This window comes from Natrix helvetica (assembly GCF_964273705.1).
Source record: "Natrix helvetica genome assembly, chromosome: 4".
Taxonomy (NCBI): Eukaryota; Metazoa; Chordata; class Lepidosauria; order Squamata; family Natricidae; genus Natrix; species Natrix helvetica.
Genome location: NC_138550.1, coordinates 102,673,696 through 102,698,177, shown reverse-complemented (window position 1 = coordinate 102,698,177; position 24,482 = coordinate 102,673,696). Strand labels below are relative to the sequence as shown.

At 41.2% G+C, this 24,482-nt stretch overlaps 1 protein-coding gene across 4 annotated transcripts in view; it reads right to left on the bottom strand.

Annotated features, from left to right (window-relative positions):
* RNF144B (ring finger protein 144B) overlaps positions 1-24,482 on the bottom strand; it is a 79,706-nt gene that overhangs the window by 15,149 nt on the left and 40,075 nt on the right. For all 4 annotated transcript variants that reach the window (XM_081951544.1, XM_081951545.1, XM_081951547.1 and 1 more), the window contains one exon: positions 8,671-8,775. In XM_081951544.1, coding sequence (XP_081807670.1) covers positions 8,671-8,775 — 105 coding nt within the window. The remainder of the gene's footprint in view (positions 1-8,670; positions 8,776-24,482) is intronic.

Below are 24,482 nucleotides of genomic sequence, written 5' to 3'. Positions count from 1 at the left end.
CGTACGGGTCTGGATGGATGACAACCGACTAAAACTCAACCCTTCCAAGACGGAGTGGCTGTGGCTTCCGGCCTCCCGGTTCAACCAGTTGCTTCCATCTCTGGCCATTGGGGGCGTGCAACTGGCCCCCATGGAACAGGTGCGCAATTTGGGCATCCTCCTAGATGCCCGGCTGTCCATGGATGACCATGTAACAGCCGTGGCAAGGGGGGCGTTCCATCAGGTTCGCCTGATGCGCCAATTGCGCCCCTTATTGGACCGGGATGCCCTACGCACAGCCACCCATGCGCTAGTGACGTCTCGCCTGGACTACTGCAATGTTCTCTACATGGGGCTTCCCTTGAGATGCACTCGGAGACTGCAGTTGGTCCAGAACGCGGCCGCGCGTGTGATTATGGGGAGGACGAGATACTCCCCTGTAACACCTCTCCTGCGCGAGCTGCACTGGCTTCCTGTAGTCTATCGAGTGCATTTCAAGGTTTTGATTATGATCTTTAAAGCGCTTCATGGCACAGGACCTAGTTACATGCAGGATCGCATCCTGCCCCATACATCCCTACGACCAATCCGCTCACACAGAGAGGGACTTCTTCGGGTGCCGTCCGCCAAACAGTGTCGGGGGGCAACACCCAGGAGCAGAGCCTTCTCTGTGATGGGCCCAGCCCTATGGAATGACCTCCCCCATGACATCAGGACTACTTCCGATCTCCGCTCCTTCCGTGTACAGTTGAAGACCCACCTCTTTCAATTATCTGGCCTGGCTCAACTGTAAATTTTTCTTATTCCTCCTAACAGTTCTTTTAAATTTTTTAAATTTTAAATTGTGTTTTACAATTGGGGTATTTTAATGGTGATTTTTAATTGTCCAATGTGATGTAATTTGTTACCTCCTCCGTGCATGTTATGTCCTGTGTATATGTAGGTTTATGTGTTTGTACACATGTTTTATGTTTTATACTCCATTGTACGCCGCCCCGAGTCCTGTCTGGAAAGGGAGCGGCTAATAAATTTAAATTTATTATTATTTATTATTGCTCCTTGCCCTACTTTCAGTTGCTTTGGAGAATAGCTTGACTCCCCCTTCTTTGGGGCAGCCCCTGAGATACTGGAACACTTCTATCATGTCACCCCTAGTATGTAAAATGGAATGGTCAAATTTATTTATCTATCTATTTTTATCCTGCCTTTATTATTTTCACAGATACCTCAAGGCAGCAAACATATACAATACACCTTCCTTTTATTTTCCCTACAATAACAACCCTGTGAGATAAGTTGTGTTGAGAGAGAGAGAGAGTGGCCCACAGTCACCCACCCGACTTTCATGGCTAAGATAGAACTAGAACTCAGAGTCTCCTGTTTTTTAGCCTGGTACCTTAACCAAAATGATGTTCTCTCTACCTGCAAACAAGAGCAGTATAAAGTATAGCTACACAAAAGTCCTTGTTGGCTGAAGTAATGGAAAACCTGTACTGGTAATCCTCGACTTACAATAGTTCGCTTACTGTTCATTCAAATTTACAACGGTACTGAAAAAATGACTTATTACCATTATTCACACTTACGACTGTTGCAGCATCCCCATGGTCACGTGATTTACATTTGGATGCTTGAGAACTGACTCACATTTATAACAGTTGCAGTGTCCCGGGGTCATATGATCCCCTTTTGCGACCTTCTGACAAGGAAAGACAATGGGGAAACCAGATTCACCGTGTTACTAATTTAACAACGGCAGTGATTCACTTAAGAAATGTAGCAAGGAAAGTGGTAAAATGGAGCAAAGCTCACTTAACAAATTTCTCACTTAGCAGCATAAAGTTTGGGCTCAATTGTGGTTCTAAGTTGAGGATTGCCTATACTACCAATTTGGGGCAAAATTCACAACACACATCTGAAAAAAAACAGTTTTTTTCCCAGTTTAAAATGACCTTTTGTTCAGGGAAATACTATGTTAAGTTGGTTATATTCATTCTAATTAGGAAGTAGTTGTTTCATTGCCTTCAGTTTCCTTTTGTGATGGCAACAATTGTTACCTAATGACTTCAGGGCAAATATTTTGTTTTTACAAGTATTATTTTATGTTTCCTTTGAACTACAGAACTCTTGAAAAAGGAAACACATATTCAAAACAAGTTAGGCAATACAATAACATTTCGCTTAAGCACCATAAAGACATTTTTCCTGGTTGTCGCTGTTAAATATTCAAAACCTGACTTTGGTAGTGAAATACTATCTGTTATACTGAAGGGAGCAAAATGTGCTGAATGATATCTACCTGGCAACCAATGGGAGGGAGTTTTCTGTAAGATTTTCATCTTTCAATTTCAGCATCCATCAGAGTTGCATTATAAACTATCGTGATTTTTCCACAGCAGCATTAGTTTTGCAGTGTATCTACTATTTCTGCTTTTACTCAATACAACAGAGGAGTACGGAGCAACTATAATTTGAAGATAGATTTCTTTTTAGAAACATTATGAAATATTGGCAAGGCTAGATTCAGTTTCTGGATGAAGGGTTGTTGCTTTCTTCAAGTGCTTACTATTTTACAATAAAGACAGGTAGCTACTGTTGCTATCTTTAGGTCAACACTTTTATATGTGTCACTGAAATGACGACAAAAGCTATCCATTCCTAATTGTCATTCCACATCTTTGGCGTGGTGCAAGTGACTTCTATGTGGTAAAGAAATGTATACAAGGAAGAGAAAAGAAAAAGTGCCTAACTGAATGTTCAAATGATTTGCACACTTGCTAGAAAAGCAGCAGCAGCAGCTTTGTGCTTGAAATACAAACAACTGTGTGATAGCTTTGTAGCAATTCTTCATAAAATATAATGGACTACACTACCATTCTGGATTTACATCACGGAATTTAGATGTCCATTAAGCGTTATACTATTGATTGGGCATATCTCTTCATTTTATGTATTAGTATTTAGTAATTGATTGCCCATAGTTGCCAACTGTTACATACTTCAATCAATATAATAATTGGATTCATATGTTGCTGTAAAGCTGGTTTCTCCAAAGTGATATGTTGCTATGCTAACATTCTCCCTTGATACTTGCCGTGCTCCTTGTCCCATCTGGCCTTTTACCTTAAAAAAGATTATTCTCAAACAGAGAGCTACAAAGTCCCAGCCTCCTTCATCAACTTTATTTCCAAAAATGCACCCCATATGTTTTTATGGAAAATAGAAATAATGTGCACCTGTGGCCCTGTTCTCTCCCCCCCCCCCCCCAAATATATAGAATTGCTCAGAAAAAGGATAGAGATATGCCGTTGTCATTCTATAAGAGATGATGCTAGAGGAGAAGGCAGGGGGCATCCTGATAAATTCACACATTTTCAGCTTAGCGTATTTTGTGAGCTCAGTTATTGTGGTTTATAAACTTTGGTTTTAGAGATTAGTACAATGTGTGAACCAAGCCAATCTGGGGTCTTCTACAAATAATGACGAAACCAATTATTGTTTACCACAATATGTAAACAAGATCATTTATCATCCTGGTTTTTCTTCTTCTGCACGTTCCTTGGGTTATTTGAATAAAAAGGTGAAGGTTCCCCTCACATATATGTGCTAGATGCTCCTGACTCCAGGGGGCAGTAGTCTTCTCCGTTTCACAGCCGAAGAGCCAGCACTGTCTGAAGATGTCTCTGTGGTCATGTGGCCAGCATGACTAAATGCCAAAGGTGCACAGAATGCTGTTACCTTCCCACCAAAGGTGGTTCCTATTTTTCTACTTGCATTTTTACATGGTTTCGAACTGCTAGGTTGGCAGAAGCTGGGACAAGTAACGGGAGCTTGCTCCATTACGCGGCGCTAGGGATTCAAACTGCCAAACTGCAGACCTTTCTGATCGATAAGCTCAGTGTCTTAGTCACGGAGCCACCACGTCCCTTCGGGTTATTTGAATAGTTCAACCTTAACTTTTATATTGCTTCACACTGATCCACCTGTCTATTCTTTCAGTACAACTTCCCAAACAAAGTTGTATGCAGATGAGTTGAAGGCAACAAGATGTTAGTCATGTAAGAGTGAGCTCCCCTGTTCTATACTTATAGCTGCCACTTCTTTGCCCGCTGCTCAACTAAGGCAGTGCCAAAGTAAATGCTCAAGAGAGCCATTACAAAGACATTTCATCCCTTCCTAGCACTGCCAACAAATCTTTTAAAAATGTACTCACAAATAAAGGTAGAGAAAACAATCAGGCTTGTCTTTTAAATGTCACCCATCATTCACTTGCTGTCTTATTTCCCCTCCATACAATTATCCCCCATCTACGTCTAATTCCTATTATTTCCCTCAAATTTAAAAGAAAATGAACAGGGAGCCTTAATCACCCGGCTGTGTTCTATGAAAAGAACAGGATAAGCAAACTAAATAGGAGTTATGTTACTATTTTTAGACATTGAGTACTATTCAAATCTTGCTTCCGTTGCCATGGAAGTGTTCCAAAGGCTTATTATAGTTGCTTTTGAACAGAATTTATTCCAAGAAAACCTATGTAACCCATTAATGCTATTTCAGGTTTCAGGTAAATGGATATGGAGGGGAAAGTGTTTTTCTGCTCTAGTGGATAATGTAGGCCTTGGAAAGATACTCAAAACAATGTTATTCTTGTTGACCGACTTGCTCCAGGATACCAAATGGGACTCGCAAAGGTACTTCAAATGGACTACTTCCAATTTATTCCTAACAATACTCGGAGTGCACATATTAGAACTTCTTGTAGTCCTCTGCAGACAACAAATTACTTCAGACAAGGAGGGATTTTAAAAGCTTCGATTATCAAGTGGAAATCTGGAGTTTTAAGACCACACCATAAAGTTGCTCTGCCTACTTTTCCATAGCAATTTGTATTTATCATTTGGGCAATGAATAGTGTCCGTTTAGTGGAATATGCAGGCATGACTTTTCAAAAAAGTTACCATTAAAGGACCGTAAGGATAATAACCATAGAACCGATTGGAATCTACAACTGGTTTGACCGCTTCCATCATTCCTAGTCATTTACTGTCTTGGACTATTCTTTCTGGAGTTACCTAGAAAGTATGTTAAAATGGTTTATACCCTTGATGGCAAACCTATGGCACATGTGCCCAAAATGGCACATGGACCCATGTTGTCTGGCACGCATGGTGTTGCCCGTTCCTCTTCCAGGTTTCTGGCATGCATGCGCACACAACGATCACCTGGCCTTTGTGCATGTGGCAGTGCTGGAAACTGGAAGAGCTGGTCTTCTGCACCACCCAGCTGATTGTCACACGTGCATATGCCCCCGTAACCAGGAGACTAGCTGGCTGGTGCGTATGCACGCCCCAAAAACTGGTAGTTCATTTTCCGGCACACACATGCACCTGGGCAACTCCTCTTCCAGGTTGCGGCTCCAACGAGTGCTCACATGCTCCTTTTTTGGCACTCAGTGCCGAAAAGGTTCACCATCACTGGTTTATACTATCTCAGTAATAGAGCTACCATTATAGTACATTCCCATGTACAAAAATAGGTCTTTTCCTGCTAAACCTTTCATAGAGCTCTTATTTTTCTTAGTTCTAATGCAAGTCAGCACACAGGGCCTCTTTTTGTTGATCTCTAGGCTGTTTTAATCTAAATGTTTTAAAGTAAGAATTGGTTTTACTATCTAAGCCAAGAAATACTACTGAATTTCAGTGCGCTTATAAGCTTGCACCTTATTAGTCCAGTGACCAAATAGCATAAACTTGTAACCATATGAATCAGCATACAGTGACATCCATGCTTGGGTAAGTTCCAGATGACAAGCCCCAGAGTATTGAAAAGGAGAACAGTTTGAGGCAATCTTTTAAAGATAGCTCAAGACCTCTAGGCAAGTGGAACTAAATTTGGGGAGTACCATGTATATATCCACTCCAAATATCTTTATATGACAGGGCTCCTTGGAGAACTTCGGGTCCTTAGCATGAAATTTTGAAATGAGGTATAACTGAGGACCCTGACAATAAGTTATCTTGAAAGTCCTGCTAATTATTCTAACAAGCCTTTTTCAGATCTTGACAATTTTATACCAAGAATACCAGGACAAGAGGAATATCCTTGTCTCCCTGCACCCTAGAATGCCTCCTTCCCCAATGTGCTGCCCGTGACATGTGTTATAATGTGTAACATATCTCTCTATCTCCAGCTAGCTACCTAATACATGATCAGGATGATATATCCATTCAGTTGTGTCAAACTCTTGGAAATTGTATGGGCCATGTCTCTCCATGTCCTTTGGTCTTGCATTATTTATTTGAGTTGTTCTATGCTCTGGCTGGTGTCAGCTTTGATGATGATATTATATATAAACCTGTTTAACAAATAACATACAGTATGTCCCAGCAAGTATGATCAAAGGCCATCAACGCAACTTGTTCGGTGGACAACAGATAAAGCTGGTCTTCAGAATAGAAAACATTTAGAAATATAATCAGAGCATTATCTATAGTAGCAAACAGTAACATACCCATACGGTTTATTCATTAAGAGAGATAAAAGCTCTTTTTTAAAGTTTTGGTCCAGCATAGATCATTTGCTGCTTTTAAGAGCATCTATTCTGGTCGGAATGATTACTCGTCACTATAATATATCAGTGAAGCTCACAAATACATAAGGAACAAAACCCATAACTTCAGCGCTTCCCCTCATGCATGATCCATTCAATATCTTCCTCATTGTTTATTCATTCAGTATTTAAGATTGCATACTAAAGAAAACATTAATGGCCCATTAGATGTATACCCTCAAGTGCCCTATTGCCTGGCTAACTGAAATGAAGCTTAGATTTCAAGAGTTTTACCAACAATAATCTTGGAACACTCTTCTATGATTTTCATGCATACTTTAGCACTGCATTTTCTCTACATTCAAAATGTCAAAAGCTTATTATTATTTCAGGTCTATGTGAACAACGTTAGAACTTTGATCTAAGAAGACAAAGCAACTTTATCCCTTAACAGATTTGCTCACTGTGCAATTCAATATGTGCAGCGTAATGTACCCCTTGAAACTGAATATGGGCAATGTACCCCTTGAAAATTCAAATTGAAAATCATGCAAATTCTATGTAAATGTGGAGATCTTTTATTTGTATAATTTTGGGCTTGATTTAGCACTTTACAGTACTTTTTTTAAAAAACGCCACTTTTTATGTCAAGAAAACGGTTTGATCAGGTGGTTAAAAGTGGCCGATGGAAAAAATTTATCTTCAGACTTGCAAGATGGATATCAGCCTTCCTGGATAAACCAGATTAAAAAAAAGATGTCTAAGTGAGCTATATCTGCTTTTATTGCAAGGCTACATTAACAGAATCTTGGGAGTCTGAAGATGTAAGCTTCCTTCCAACACTTTTAATCCCCTGATCAATTAGGCTAAATCTTTCCTAAATTTCTTCCTCTGACCACTAATCTATTGGGGGCTCCTCCCTCTCTCATCTGGGCAGCATTTCTTCCCTTTGTCCCCCAAGGTTATCCACACATTTCATTGCAATGCCTTTCAAGGGAAGATATAGCTCACGCTCCATTATTTCATCAAGCCTTTTAATGAATCATATTCACATTTAATGTCTAAACTGCTCCTAACCAACTTTTAACCAACTGATAATCCTTACACATTTTTAATCCTATTATATATCATCTTAATTTAAAATTTGCATGACATGAATGTTCCACGAAGAAGTTTAATATAAGTTGGCCACGTGAATTTTTTTTTCTATCCTGAGCTTTTATCCAAAAGAACTGCATAGTTGGGTATACATAACATTTCAGGCATCCAATGAACTGCAATTGGATATCTACAAGCACCATTTTATAATAACAATACAATAGTAGAGTTGGAAGGGACCTTGGAGGTCTTCTAGTCCAACCCCCTGCCTAGGCAGGAAACCCTATACCGTTTCAGACAAATAGCTATCCAACATCTTCTTAAAGACTTCCAGTGTTGGGGCATTCACAACTGCTGGAGGCAAGCTGTTCCACTGATTAATTGTTCTAACTGTCAGGAAATTTCCCCTCAGTTCTAAGTTGCTTCTCTCCTTGATTAGTTTCCACCCATTGCTTCTTGTTCTACCCTCAGGTGCCTTGGAGAATAGTTTGACTCCCTCTTCTTTGTGGCAACCCCTGAGATATTGGAACACTGCTATCATGTCTCCCCTAGTCCTTCTTTCTCTTAAGCTAGACATACCCAGTTCCTGCAACTTCATATGTCTTAGTCTCCAGTCCCCTAATCATCTTTGTTGCTCTTCTCTGCACTCTTTCTAGAGTCTCCACATCTTCACCATAAAAAATATATATTATGCTTCTCAAGCGACATGTAACATTTCTATCATTTGTGTTTTACAATTCTGAATGCCAGAGTACATCTTCCAGAATCTATTGCTAACAAAGAACTAGGGATATTCAAATTGAGAATGTTCTTGTTGCAAGCAAGCAAGCAATTCTGAGACTGTCTGGATACCAAGTAAACATTTCCCCAGGAAAGGGAAAACAAGTGAAAAACCATCTGCTTGTTTCTAGTTTCTCCTGTGAAGTGGGCTCCCTGCCAAGTAGTCATTAGAGTAATTAAGGGGGGAAACAATCTAATATATTCATTATGTAAATGAATGACAAAGATTAAAAGGCAATGAGAGAGGAACTAAATATAAATACCTCTGTTTCTTGCAGCATCCCATGGCCTAAGCAGACCACGTCTGGACAAGAGATGGGAGAACCACACCCTTCACGGATGGCAAATTGCATGTATTGTTTTAGACACTAAGGAAGAAGAAATATATAAGTTACAAATCATATGTAAATTATAATATGTAAGTATTATATTCCAATGGATGGAAACTAATCAAGGAGAGAAGCAACCTAGAACTGAGGAGAAATGTCCTAATGCTGAAAACAATCAACCTATAGAATGGTTTGCCTTCAATACTTGTGGGTGCCCTCATCACTGCAGGCTTTCAAGAATAGACTAAGATCATATAAACCAGGGACGTGCGGTCATTGGAGGCAGGGGCGGCAAAGCCTCACCTCTCATCATGAAATAATAATATATAAAATAATAATATCCACGAGGAAGTTTCATATATATAAGAGGAAGAGGAGGGAGGAGGAGGAGCACGTGCGGGGTGGTGCCAGCTGGGCAACCGCCGGAGGCAGGAGGGTTCTCGGAAGCGCCAATAACCTTCCTGCCTTCACTGTACTTTGCGCGCTCCTCGCAACTGCAATCGATGTCCAGAAGTGGCAGGGGCTTGATGACGTCGCCGCAGCTGCCATGCGCGGACGGACGGAGGTAGCCAGAGTGGCGCCAAGGCAGTCCGGCGGATGAGCGACCGAGGATCAGGCTGCCTGATCCTCCATCGCTCGCTCGCTTGCTCTTTCGTCCGCCCGGACCCCTCGGCGACACTCTGGTTACCTCCGTCCGGCCGTGCCCAGCAGCAACGTCGGTGACATCATCAAGACGAAGTGGCTTGGAGGCGAAGTGCTTTTCAGTGCTTTTCTGTGCGTCTGGCATTTAGGTAGATAGCCGGATGTCCTAAACTCCAGACGCACAGAAAAGCACTAAAAAGCAGCTGCTGTTGGGGAGCGCAAGCCGGCGGAGCGCGCTCAGGAAGGCGGGGAATGGGATCACGTGTGCTGGAGACTGAGGCAGCCTCAGCCTCCAGCACATGTGGTCCCATTCCCCGCCTTCCTGATGACGTCACCAGCTTCACCAGGCGTAAACCTCACCGCACGTCACTGATATAGACTCTCCTGCTCAATGCAGGGAGTTGGACTAGATGACTTCCAAGGTCCCTTCCAACTCTTTTTATGTCCTATGTTCTAAGATATAAACATACAATGGCATAAGGCACCTCCACTAGCTATTGGAGCTAACTCATCTTTTTTCAGCTCCATTGTAAATTTGAACTCTTTCTCTCTGTGTTGCTATGGGAGGATTGGTAGATTTTTTAATTAATAGTATAAAGAGTTAGACTTTGGAGGAGTAGACTTTAGCCTTTATATCTATTGGTTGCCATGTAATGGTTATGTAAATGCATACAGTCAAGCTACAGCTAATAGATAAGCACTGTATAGCTGACAAACTTAAATATCAGAAAGCAACATGTTGTTGAGATTGGGTGGGAGCTCTAGACTATCCTAATAACATTATATAAGGAGAGGAAATGAGAACCCAAGACCTGGAAAGCCTCCACTGATAAGGCAATTCTCACTATCATACAGCCAAATCATTTCAGTTATACTTTCAATTCAATTCCATGTATTAATCTAGGCACAGATTAGTTATTTAGAGCGTTGCATAGTCTAGATCAGGGCTTTCAAATTTGGGAAATTTTAAGATTTGCAGACTTCAATGCCCACAATTCCCCAGCCAGCTACTATAGATCACCTGTTGCTGGACCTACTCTGTGGAATATAAACCTGGAGATTCAGGTGGCCCGGAGAAAGAAATATTTTCCTAGTTTTCATTTCTGATATTTTTCTTCTAATGGGGTGGATATAATTTGCATAAGTTGATGCATGGATATATTTAGCAGTATAAAAACATTATTTAGTAATAACTCTGAAGCAAACACATGAAGATGAAGATCTATGCAGGGGTTCTCAGTCTTGGCAACTTTTAAGACATGTGGACTTCAATTCCCAGAATTCCCCATCCAGCATTAACCTTGGGGAAATTGCCAAGATTGGGAAGACTGGTCTATAACCTTGATAAGAAAAGCATTCCTCATATTTTATTTACCCTTTCGATAATTTTACTTTTAAAAAATCATTCACATATGTTAATGCTAATTTGTTAATATATTCATGTCAAGGAAGTGCCATGCTTGCAATTTTCAATTAAAGTTAGATAAGTTCATTGGATAGGGTTCTGAATCCCCATAAGTAAATGAACTGAATTCTAATTTTTAAAAGCTTTTTATGGTGAGCATTTAAACACTATTTTGCAATATAATTATGACTATCAGAGATATAAATGTAGGTTGAAGTTTAAGAGGAGCTGGGAAACATAAACTGGGAAATTGATATCCCACAAATCCATCTCTATTTTGTGGAAATTACACCTAATCCATAGTATTAAGTATATATTCAATGTTAAGTATTTTGTATTACATAAAGCCCTTACAATAGGTGGTGTTATGAAATGTTATTTACTTATTTTGTCATATTGAAGAACTGCCAATCTCCCTCACATAAGGTGTTCTGATCTTATAAACTCACCATAAACTTCTTCATCAAATATCACAAATGGTACCATTTAAAAGACTTCTATACATTATATTCTCCCACAGAAATGCTACTGGAAACTAGGATTTTAATCTTCTGGAGTAAAAGGTACACCTCAGGGACTGCCCACATTTCCAGAATTTCATAGGAAATGTAAGTGGCATCTCTAACACGAAGTATGCTTTTTCTGCTAAATATTAAATAATCAGTGACTCTTGGCAGCCCATCCTGATCAGAAATAGTCTAGACGAGAGGCAGGCAACAGTTTTGTGCAAGTCAGGTTGCCAGGAGTTGGGGCTTGTTGCCTATTTACCAAATGGTTGTTACAGTAGAAGTGGCCCATCAGAAAACATCTATTAATTAGAACGAGGCCCGGGACGCTGGATACAGGGGGCCGGAAACCAAGGCCTGAGGGCCGGATACAGTGCACCTAAACCATTAATCTGGCCACGTTGGACCACAAGGCTGCCCTGCCCACATCACCCCACCTACCCGCTGGCTCCCACCCACCTTCTGGAGGCCGAGGAAGCCAAAAAAATACCCGTTTTTGGCCCCTCCGGCCTCCAGAGAGAGAGAGAGAGAGAGAGAGATGGAGACACACACACACAAGTCCCTCACAGCCACCCCAAAGTAGCCACATCCCTTCACTAACCTGCTTTCCACCCCCAGAAGCATAACAAATTAAAGTTTAATTTGTGTGTATTATTTAATAGACTACTCTATTGGCTACACGCACCCAGTCACATGACCACCTAGTCACGCCCATCCAGTCACATGACACTTAGCCTCTTAGACACTTAGTCTACCCTCCCCCCAACATTCTGAGGGACCATGAATTGGCCCCCTGTTTTAAAAGTTTGAGGATCCCTGAATTAGAAGGGAATCAGTGGTGGTATTCAGCCAATTCAGATGAACCGGTAGTGGTCACTTGTGGGAGGGCCCGCCCACCCGGGCCCCGCCCACCCCCTGCCCCGGCTCTATGTCGTCCTATTTAGCCATGTTTTCTAACCCACATGTATGCGTGCAAGCAGCACATGTGAGCCAAGCACATGTACGGACGGCCACATGCACGCGCAGAAGGCACGCACGCTCACAGTTTCAGTGCACGGTGGTAAAATTATGTGAAACCCACCTCTGAGGGTAATCTGGTGAAGTTGCTCTTTGACACCCTCCCTATCTGAGTGAAGGAATGGGAGAGAAGGGGAAGTTATGTTTAATTCAGCTTTGAGTTTAAGCAGTAACTCTGCCATATTCCTTGTGCGTCCAATCACACTTGTCCAATAAAGAATTATATTCTGTTCGGTTCTATATAGGAAACTAGGGATTGCATTGCAGTCAAAGGTATAATGCATGAAAGAAGGTTCTGCTCTGTGCCTCACATAGAAGGAGTTCTCTATCTTTCTCTCTGCCTAGTGTCCAGTGGTCATTCCACATAGTTTTGAGTTGGCTTCACCCTTTCCATGTGGGTCTGTTCAATATTTACCTGTGCTTTCCCCCACCCCACCCCACCTCCACTCCTGGAGAGGTCTGAGTGCTTTGTCCACGTTTATAAAGAAACTGACATTCGTGAAGGGAGAAGCACAAATAACTTGCAGCTGATGACAACGAGGAAAGATTTAAGTGTACCACTTGCTGCCAAGCCTCCGCTCAAAATGTTCGTTTCCAAAACCTTTAGGGATTTATTTGCACTCAATATGTAGCTCAACCCATCAGGCGATGGCCCGTTCAGATCTCGTGGTGCTAACTAATGGCTTAAGAAGGCATTTCGTACTTCCTCGCACCTCAAATCCATCAAGGCCACTTTAAGATAATCTTCCTCGGCATTCATAAACAAAGGGCTGGCTTGTTCGGATCGCCATTTCAGCCCCGTTACATTAACTATCCCTGTGATTCAACACTTTAAAAGGCTTCCAGATGATTTACTTCAAGTCTTACACATTTTCAGAAAGCAGTGAAAAAAGGAAAAGGAAAAGGAGAAAGGGGGGGTGCTATAGCAATAGGGCAAATATTAGTATGGAAGATAAAGGGAGTTTACAAAACGTAGGACTATAGCAGAGGTGGGTTGCTCCCAATTCAGCCCGGACTGGGCGAACCGGTAGCAGTGGTGGGAGGCTCCACCTACCCGGACACTTCTGCACATGTGCAGAAGAGTTGCACGCCAGCGCTCATGGGAGCGCACCCAAACCGGTAGTAAAAAAAAATGGCAACCTACCACTGGACTATATGCTTATATAAAAAAGCATACTTAATGTATTTGGGGTAAGAGGCTATCCATATAATCAGGTGAGGGTCATACAGATCATCCTCAGCTTACAACCATTTAGTGACCATTCGGAGTTACAGCAGCAATCAAAAATGTGACTTACAACTGTTTTTCAAAGTTACAACCACTGCAGCACGCCCACCCCCATGGTCATGTGATCAAAATTCAATCGCTTGGCAACGGGTTCATATTTATGATGGTTGCAGTGTCCCAGGATCATGTGATCACCTTCTGTGATCCTCTGACAAGCAAATCAATGGGGAAGCCAGATTCACTTAACAACTATGTTGCTAACTTAAAAAGTACAGGGATTTGCTTAACAACTGTGGCAAGAAAGGTCTTGTTTAAAGGCTCAATTGTTGTCTTAAGTCAATGACCATCTGTACAACCTCTCCAGACTTAATTACAAAACAGCCCTTTTACTTTTAACTTGGAGATACAGAGTAGTTTTTACTGATTTTAACAGTACTGTGACAATCTCCAAAATGTATACAAATCTTAAATTTTATTACATAACAATTTGTCACTTAGAACTTTTATTTCTTTTATAATTAAAGTACACAGTTGTTAATGAAGCCAACTAACAAATAAGTGAGCTTCTGATTTGCTGGCTAGATCTTTGATATCATTTATGAAAAATATCACACCATTAGACAAAATAACAGTCTGACTCTACTAAGGAGATGAAGATATTCCCTCAGATAAGTGACATTTTACTCACAATTTTGGATGTTTAAAAAGATAACCAGGAGGTAATCTTTCTTTCTTGGTCTCTTTTCTCTGCAATGAAATCTAGTCTTGAATTCTATTCAAGCATTAACATATACACCAGATCACTTTATTATCTTATTTAAGATATTATTAGAATTATTTAAAATTCTGTGAATGATCATTTCCAACCAAACATTAATGTTTATGTTTCTCTGCCTGCCAAAAAATTTTTTTGTGCTTGGAGTTTTTTTGTCATATTGGTTTTAAAAAGGAAATATTTTTGCTAGTATCTTTCTTATTTGCAAGATGGCCTTTTTTCTATGGAAAATTTTTGTGCTGGGTTTGCTCAAGAAAACGCAAACGTTTGCAACCCCCTCTCAAAAGCTAAGAGAATAGACAACATTCTGTGAATTTTCCTCTTCCTCTTCAAAAGAAGAGGGAAATGTTTTGCTCCATGGCATTTCTGACACTTCAAAAATAAAGACATTTATAGCAGAGACAGATTCTTTTATCTAAAGAAGAAAATATATTTAATTTTGTTTCTATTTTGAAATTGCTTCTGGATTTTGTGCTTACAATGGGGAAAAATGAAATTTTGATTCTGTTTTTGTGAACTGGACAGGCTTATTGTTATAGAAATGGCTTGTACATACTTGTTGCGTAAAAGCAAAAAGTTGTGGTTGTAATGTTGTTGCCTTCTACTGTGCTAAAGAGAGATTCAGAAGTCAGTGCCTTTTTCTTTTTTTCTCTCCTGTTACACTATATCACTTTTTTCCCCTCCCTCTCTTCTTACTTTTTCATGCTTCTTTTGTTTCTGTTTTATACTTTGATAAACCAATAAAAAGTTACATGTTAAAAAATAATAATAAAGACATTTGCAGCCTGCTTCCAAACAGTTCTTGGATGTTGTTTCTCATTCCATACACTTAACCAGCATTTCTCCACTTTACATTCTCCCAACTGGCTTTTGTTAGTATTACTTATAGACTACTGTAATGCACTGTACATGGGGCTGCCCTTGAAGACCTCTCAGAAGCTTCATCTGCTCCAGAATGCAGGCAGTAAGAGCCGTGCATTTTATGCCCATCCAACACTCTGCTTCGCCAGCTGCACTAGTTGCCACTTTTGCTTCCAAGTGTGATTCAAGTTGCTGGTCACTACCTACAAAACCTCAAAGATGCTTTTTCAAAACGTAACTGGATATTCTCAACCATCCAGGTTATAGTTGTTTCAAAGATGCTTTTGAACTGGACGTAACTGGACCATCTTTTCCTTGAGGAAGAAGAAGAAAATGTTTCTTCTTCAGAACTGATGAAGCTTCTGGGATGAGAAATGAAACATTTTCTTCTTCTTCCTCAAGGAAAAGATAGTCCAGTTACGTCCAGTTTCAAAAGCATCTTTGAAACAACTATAACCTGGATGGTTGAGAATATCCACAGACATTTACCTATAAAGCCTTATGTGGCATCGGATTGTATTACTTTAGAGATCACCTGTCTCCCAAAACATCTGCCTAGTGTCAGACTTGGAAGCCACCTTTTGCATTGGGCCTTCCCGCCTGTCACATTTACTACTGTGAGAAAATGGGAGGGAGGATTATATGGAATATGGGAGATATAATAACATTCATAACAACGTAATAACATTCCTTTCTCAGAGAGTCAGGGACATCTTGCCCTGCACCTAGAGCGGCATGACTGGGAGGTATCTCCAGTTGGGACGGGGCCTGATTGGGCCATGTGATGGACATGTGGGCGCTGGGCGGGGGCCTAGACTTTCAGTTGAGTGGAGAAAACCTGGAAGCTTTCAGATTCGGGTTTTCCCAGATGTGCCAATATGACATCTCTAATCAAATGGAACTTTGAGGAACTTCAAGCCTCGGCGTCTTCTTTCGTTGGGGGTGTTCCTTGGAACCCTGACACCTAGCTGGTTCAATCTGGCAAGGTTGGCACGCTCTGGGTTCCATTGCCCAAAGAATGCCATGTATTGCATCTCAGGAAGCACATCTTCCCTGTGGCAGCATGCATGCTCTGGAATGAACTTCCACAAACACGCATACACCGAGGTTTGCTTTCTCTGCCATCTTTGTTCCTTCGTTTTGTGTTTCTTGTAACTTTACTTGCTTTTCAATGGTTTTTCTTCAAAGTTTTATTTTATTCAAAAGTAAGTTAAAATACAAAACTCTAAAAAAAATTCCCCCAAAAGAAACAAAAAAGATCACTAAACACAAAACATTTAAGACATTAAAAGGGGGCATTAAAAAAAACCCAACCAATATACATATGTTATCCCCGCTAACTGAATAGTGATTAGCACATTGCTACAATATTAATTCTCACCCCTTGAAAAACAGACACCCCATTTTTTTAAAATACTACCAGTAGTAAATCTATTTGCAAATTATTGTTCTGTCTCTATATGCTATATTAATGATAAAATAATTAACAGGAAGAAAGTTGCTTTTAATTCTTTTAACGAATTGTAAATGACCCAGTCACGGAGAGTCTGGCAGCATATACATTTAATAAATTATTATTTTCTATATTTTAGCAGCAACTGCAAATAGAGATTTTATTTCTCATGTGAGCTTATTCTCCAAGCAGGCTAAGCCACAACATAAGTTTTCTGGGCTTTGGCCTAGCGTGCCTTATGGAATTACAGCCAATCATGATTCAGCATGATGCTGAACCCTGACTGTATTAAGCAAAGCTTAGCTCCCTCATAAAAACATTTTCCCGGCCATTGACCTTTTCCACAGTAATTTTCCTAACAAAAGGACTAGTTTGGTAGGATTATTGCCATGAGTTTTTTAATAACTGATTGCTCAGTTTGCATCCTTGGATGAAGGTCGCAGCTAAGACAAATAAAAACTTGCAATTGCTATTTGTAAAGTAAGTCTATACAACAGCTATATTTGGTTATTTGTGCTTCAGAAAATTATAGCAGCTTATACTATTATTTACAGATTTTCACTAATTTTACAGATTTTACTAACCTACATATTTCAACAGAGTCCGATTACCATACTCAGTTCAAGCACACTTTTACTTCATTTCCCCTTATGATATATTAAACTTAAAACAGTTTTCATAAAAACACACATATAAGTCAGACTTTCTGGCTATGGTGCTTACTCCTAGATAAATTCATAGAAAAGCAGTCTTAATTTATCAACTTCTCAAAACCAGAAAAGTCTCATTTATTTAAGTCTAGATATATATATATCCACAAATTCGACCTCACAGCTCCTTTGCTATATTTTCCACTGCAATTATTTTGCATCTTTCTCAAATCTGTCTTGGCATGCTGCCTTAGAGCTATCTTTGCAGAGAGGCTGCATCCAAATAATCACAACTACCAACCCCTCTTGGGTTTCAGCAGTCTTGCTATTTGTTCTCGATGCAGCTATAGTGATAAAACACCAGGCTCTCTTATTCCAGTGTGAAACAGAAGTAACACATTTTAATGATCTGCCTAAATTTGAAAGATGCTTTGCTGTTTAATTTTTAAATAAAATACTATACATGTAGAGATCTGGAGCCTAACCACTGTAACAGGTACACTTGCAATTGGCATTAGGATCCTGATGTAATTCTATCAAGGGAGTCGCCAATATATAGCTTTAAAATGGTTCTCTGTTTGATTCTCATAATCAATCACCTTTTAAAGCAGGCTCATGAACTGCATGTTAAGCAGTAATAGTGTGTGATGCAGAAAATCCATTACACTTGTTCTGCTATTCTGCCGAGTAGCATGTTTCCTGGCTTTGTCAACAATTTTAGGAATAAAACACTTCCGGTTCCGGCGGCTACGGCGACAGGCAAGCCTTTGCCTGCTCCCGCTCTCCCGGTGGGCTTCCCCCGCTTCTGGGGGGGCACAGGACGCCCCGGAGAGGTGTCCTGCCGAGGGAACGGCTCGCGGAGGGTCCTGGCGTCGGCGGCGGCTGGCGGGGGCTTCTCCGCTTCGTTCTAGGCACCGGGGAGCAGTCTCGGAGGGCGCCCGTGTGCGCGCGCCTCGCCCCATGCCGATCGGAGAACGCGCTATTGAACGAAGCAGCGGCAATGTGGTGAGAGGCTTCCCTTCTCCATTCCCTCTATCCTGAATTTATGGACCTTTCAGCATTTTTTAAAAAAAAAAAGTTAAACTTTCGGACTTCTGCTAGAGGTGCGGCTAGAGGGAGGGGGATTTCCCCCCCTCCCTTGGACAAGCGGCTTGAGAAGATTTTGCTTTCGCCCTCAGGGGAAGGAGGAGGGGGGAGAGCCAACTAATGATGCCTCACCCTCATAAAAGTGACTTTCATTGGACTTAGTTCCAGAACCTATGGGTGAACTGAGAACTTTTTGAACTTTTAAAACTTTATTATGCCTCTGAGCCCAAAGCTGGCAGGGCAAGATGGCACACTTCCGTTGTCTTCATGAACTGTGAAACCTGACTCCACCTTTAAAATTCAGGCTTCCGGTCTTTGTCTCCGAGTCACCCAGAGGAATCTCTTGTGGATTGTTCTTTTCTGAACTCTTTGGGGAAAAAATTTTCATCTATTGCTAGACTGACTAAAGAAATCCCCATCTGTTTGGATCCTCTGCCTTCTGGATTCGCCTGCCTGCTCTACTTCTCCAGCTGCCCAGTCTCTATTTTGACTGATTTCCTTGCTTTAAAAACCATGTCTCCAAAAAGACCACCTCCTGGAAAGCCTGGATTTGCTACTTCTGCCCCAACGTCTGCAACGTCTAGCCCAGCTACACAGTCAAAGATAACAGAACTGATGCAACCCAAGACTACAGAGATAGACTTTCAACAAATGCTTCAACAAATTCTACAGGGCCAGGAGGAAATTAAGAAACAGTTAAGGGAAATGAAAGATGAAATTAAACAGAACCAAGCCCAAATCTTTAAGAACTCACAGAGACTGGACCTTGTGGAGGGTGGGGTGGCGGAGGCGAGGGGGGGGGGTAGAGGCTTTACAGAAGGGGAACAAAGAACTTGACATCCAACAAATGAAAATAGAGTTTGAGAGAATGTCCTTTTATCTTAGATTTCAAAATGTAATAGAAGCAGATGGGGAAAACATAAGGGACATTATGACTAATATTTTAGCTGAATACATACACAAAGATAAACAGCAGATGGAATGGGAGATAGACCTAGCTTATAGAGTGAATTCAGCATATGCCAGAACACATAATGTACCCAGGGAGGTTCACATTAAATTCCTTAGGAAAACCACAAGAGATGAAATTCTGGGTGTGCAAAGGGGGCAAACATTGACATACGGTGACAGGGAGATAACCATTCTAAAGCAGATTCCCAAAAAAATTAGGGAAAAAAGGAAAAATTATTCGCAATTGGCGAATAAATTATACCAGAAGGGGGTGTGGTTTAGATGGTTGATGCCTGAAGGTATGCTGATATTTTGGGAGGAGACAAGAATCAGAATTAATACATCCATAGAGGCACAGGCCTTTATGGAAAAAAATAAAGCCAACCTAGAAAAAACAGAAGACACCACAACGGTCATACAGGACACGGGAGGGGCCGGAGCTCTGCCAGCGGGGGGTGAAGGGTCAACACCAAGAAAGCTCAGATCACAAAAATAAATAAGAAAATCACAATGTTATAAACAGACCGAAAGTAAAAATGAATTTATAACTAGACTATATATTATAATTATATAAATTGATTGAAAATTATTCTTTCTAGAATTAAGATGCTGACTTTTTATGATTATGTATTAAGATTTGATATTTTGATGTAACCTAGGAGTTTGGAGGGAGGGGGCGTCTGCCACATTTGCAACTGCCAAAATTTGTAATTCCACCTACCCTTTTCCACATAAATGTTTTTAAAAAAAACCAATAAAACTTTTTGAAAAAAAAAAAACAATTTTAGGAATAAAACACGCACAAAGCATAATGTACCTTTCAAATCAACTCCATCTTCTGATGTCATGGATACTACCAAGTCATTTTCTTAAGAACAATAGATAAATGCTTTCTGTTGACATTTGCCGACATGCTTTTTTTCAATTTTCCCAGGCTAGCCTCCAGTCCTGGCATTTCTGGGTGCTTTCCCATCTATGTGCTAACCAAGTCTGATCCTGCTTAGCTTTCTGAGATCAACGGTCAGTTATCCGACCATACAGAAATTGAAGTACCGTTTCAAAAAGTGTTTGCTGTTAGATGAGAAGTGAATAACGCATTTTAAATGACAAGAGCTTAGTTCAAAGGGATCAAATAGGAATAGAGTGAAATGTGTATCTAACCGGAATAGATCTCTTGTAATACCATTTGTAGAGGCACACAAGCAAACTCCACATACATACATTCATCCTTAGTTCACATTCTTCTTCTCTGCACAGTTCTCAAGAACAGGGCATTGAGAAACAGGATAAGCAACTGAAACCACATGTTGCCGCATAGCTCTATTTCTGCAAAAGAATTTAACCTAAAACAAAGAAAGGAAGTAACAAATGAGTTTACCTGCCAGTTCTCAAGGGACACATTCAAAACAGAAACTGAATGCCAATCTGCACTGTATTATACAGTATACAAGATGAAGGAGGTTTATAATGTTAAACTAACCTTTTCTGGAGGCCACATTCTCCCATGTACAGCTAGTTAAATGCAGCTGATCACACAAGAGCAGGGAAGGGACAAAGGTCACTTATTTTTAATAAAGACAAACTGGTAGGCGTTGTTTTCATTTAAAACATTATAATAGAACTAGTCTTAGTGTGGATAAACTTCTCATACCAATGCAGAATTTATAGAATTCGCTATAAAGAGGTATTCTTTATCTCTATGGAACACAGGTGTCAAACTCGCAGCATCACGTTGCTGTCACGTGATGTATTGGGACATTTTTCCCTTTCGCGTGATGCATCTGGCCCGCAGGCCACCATTTGATACCCCTGCAGAGAGAGATACTCTCTATAAATTGTTAGTATCTCTGATTTATAGCAAATCAAATGTAAATTTGTGCTTGTCTTCAAGCCATCCCAAAACATAGCACTGAAAATTCAGATAACTATCTTTATCCCTGCTTAAGGGCAACTATTTTTTGAATCAGACCAAAAGCCTATTGAATCAAGATGCACAGAAGCCAGCCAGATAACTATCCAAAGGCCATCAGTCAGACGTGAGGATAATAATTCTCCATAGGCTGCCTGTAACTCAGAAGATAGTACCATACTGCCCGTAATTCAGATAGTAGTCACCTGATCAAAATTTGGATGCTTGGCAATTGATTCATATTTGTGATGGTTGCAGGGTCCCGGGGTCATGTGATCACCTTTTGCAACCTTCTGACAAGCAAAATCAATGAGAAAGCCAGATTCACTTAAGAACCATGTTACTAATTTAGCAATTGCAGTGATTCACTTAACAACTGTGGCAAGAAAGGATGTAAAATGGGGCAAAACCTACTTAACAACTGTCTTGCTTAGCAACATAAATGTTGGGCTCAGTTGTGGTCATAACTTGAGGATTATCTTTATCTTAACAGTTATTTGGCCGGGTCGGTTAATATACATTGGACATGCTATACAGGTAAATTGCTTAATATTTGCAGCCTCAAGCAAATACAGGGTTCAGAACTCTGTTATGTGGTATATTAGACAAAGGTGTGCCACAACTGATTCAAACAGATTCTTTTTTAAAGAAAGTCATACACCTATTATTGCAACTACTACTCTATCTTGTCTTATCTTTATCAATGTCTGATATACTATATCACCAGGGATGGGCTTCAAAAATTGCAGCATTGGATTCGCTGCCCCGTTGCTCAGTGGGCGTGGCCATGGTGGGCGTGGCCTACACGGCCTCCTGCATCATGGCAGGGAGGGGGCGTTTTTCACCCTTCCCAGGCTTTCCTTGAGCCTCCAGGATGACAAAAAGTGCTTCCCCCGGGCTCCAAAGGCCCTCCAGAAGCTGGAAACAGACTGGTTTTCAGAGTTTCAGAACTTCTAGTAGGTCCATTTCCCCCCCTCCCCGAGCCTCCATGTGGGCCCTGCACTTAGCTGGCATGATGAATGGGCCATGTGGAAACTCCTGGGGTGGGAGGGGCAGGGTGGGAGGGGCCAGCCAGGGGTGACATTTGGGGGTTCGCCAAACTGGGCAGAATCCTAACTAGAGGATCGCCTGAACCCAGGCAACAGTCATATTAGGAGGGGCTTTAACCTGGGCCAAAAATTAGTTTCAATAAACATCTCAAACGGACCCTTCCCTAGTGCACAGAAATATAAAATGAGAGAGAGGAATGCATCTTTAGACTTCCAACATTCTGTTCCTATAGCTGTTACAATAAAAGTAATCCTAACCTCTACATTCTATGATTGTAATGAAAATACTTCCCTTGAAAAGAAACTTTAAAAAAAATACAATTAATGACCTATCGATATTATCAACTTAATTGTAAAGGTAGGTTTTGTAAGAAGAGCTATTAAGGCTGAAAGGCTCCGAGACAACACCCAAGGTCTTCTCTTGAATTCTAATTTAAATGAATAAAATGCTGAAATAATGCTCAGGTTTCAAAAGAAAGTATACATTATCTAACTCACCCCAAACAAACTTGTTAAGAGTTCACACAAATGTTGTAAGAGGTCATGTAAGCCACAAACATCTTGTGAAATATGAAGTCAATGTCACTGAACTTCAGTTGCCCCAATCTACTATTCCTGCCAAATAAAAGTACTAGGAGGCCATTATCAAGGCTTGAAGGACTTGTAATTCTGCATTCCTCAATGTGCATGTGTTTGCTTAAAATGAGTAGTACTATATGTAACCCCTTACTTACTGTTCTAGACAATACCAAAAATATTATTGTAAAATTAATAAAATTAATAAAGAGAAACTTGATCCAAATACCTTATGAAAAACTTTACAATTATCCAAACTGATTTTCAAGAATTCTTTGTTATACATCAAAAGTATGAACATTGGTTTATTCACTAGTTCAGAAATATTGGCAGCCTGCTTTTGTGGCTTAATTCCCAAAGAGCCTCAGCACTCAAATTATTTATTATTTAAATATTCACTCGGATGTATATGCTGTTCCAGTCACATGCATATATACAGCAGTGGTGGGTTTCAATTTTTTTTAGAACCTATTCTGTAGGTGTGGCCTGTTTTGTGGCAGTAGCTTGGCAGTAATGTGACCGGGTGGGAGTGGCTTGGCAGTCATGTGATTGGGTGGGCGTGGCCAACTTGTAAAATGTGGAGAAACTCACTTAACAACACTCTTGCTTAGCAACCAAAATGTTGGCTCAGAAACTCTGGCAGTTGAAGCACGCAAGTCTTAAAGCTGTCAAGTTAAAAGACCCTTGCACCCTTAACCATTTAGAAAAAAAAAACCCAGGGGTGTTCAAACTTGACAGCTTTAAGACTTGTGGACTTCAACTCCCAGAATTCCTCCTCCAGTCATGTTGGCTCAGGAACTCTGGCATTGAAGTGTGCAAGTTTAAAAACTGTCAAATTGCAAGACCCTTGCACCCCTAACCCTTTAGAAAAAAAACCCCGGGGGTGTTCAAACTTGACAGCTTTAAGACTTCTGACTTCAACTCCTAGAATTCCTCCTTCCCTTGCTCAGCTGCTATTGTGGGCGTGCCACCAGGAAAAGTGAGGTTTTGGGAGGGACCTTCCCTCCCCCTCCAGAGAGTCCATGCCGGGAGAGGAAGCAGGCTGGTTTGAATGATGGCTAACGGGCAGATTAGTGACCAGTGAGTGCCTCCTATACTCATTCGGGCAGGCGGAGAACGAAAGGAGGTTGCGTAGCCGAGAGCAAAGGAGCTTGCGGCTTCCTTCCTTCACACATTTGGGCAGTGGGGGGGCATTCTTGCACACCTTCGGAGAAAGAAAGAACCAGGTCGCCTCCTATCTCCCCACACGGGCACTCTGAAGGGGGAGGGAAGACCTGCTTCCCTTAGCTTGTGGCACAGTTCCAGGATGGCGGGAATAGGATATTCTTTTTTTCACCAGTACAGCGGCATAGCCTCGACTCCTGCCTTCCTGCCACCTCCAGTCCAGCCCCACGCAATCTCCCCGCCAACCCACTGACCTCAGAACACTCTGCTGGATGGCCTCTCCTTCATGTCCTGTTGCCGGCTGCAGCCGCCTCCGGGCAGGTGCTGGGCCCACAGAGTGGTCACATGGCAGTGGCGCATGGGCTGCTCACCGTCCCAGGGCCCACCCGGTTTCTTCTGGAGAGGGCAGGCAGATGGGCAGCATCCCCCCCCCACCTCCCCGGCTGCCTGCAGCCTCGGAGCCTTGGCTGGGTG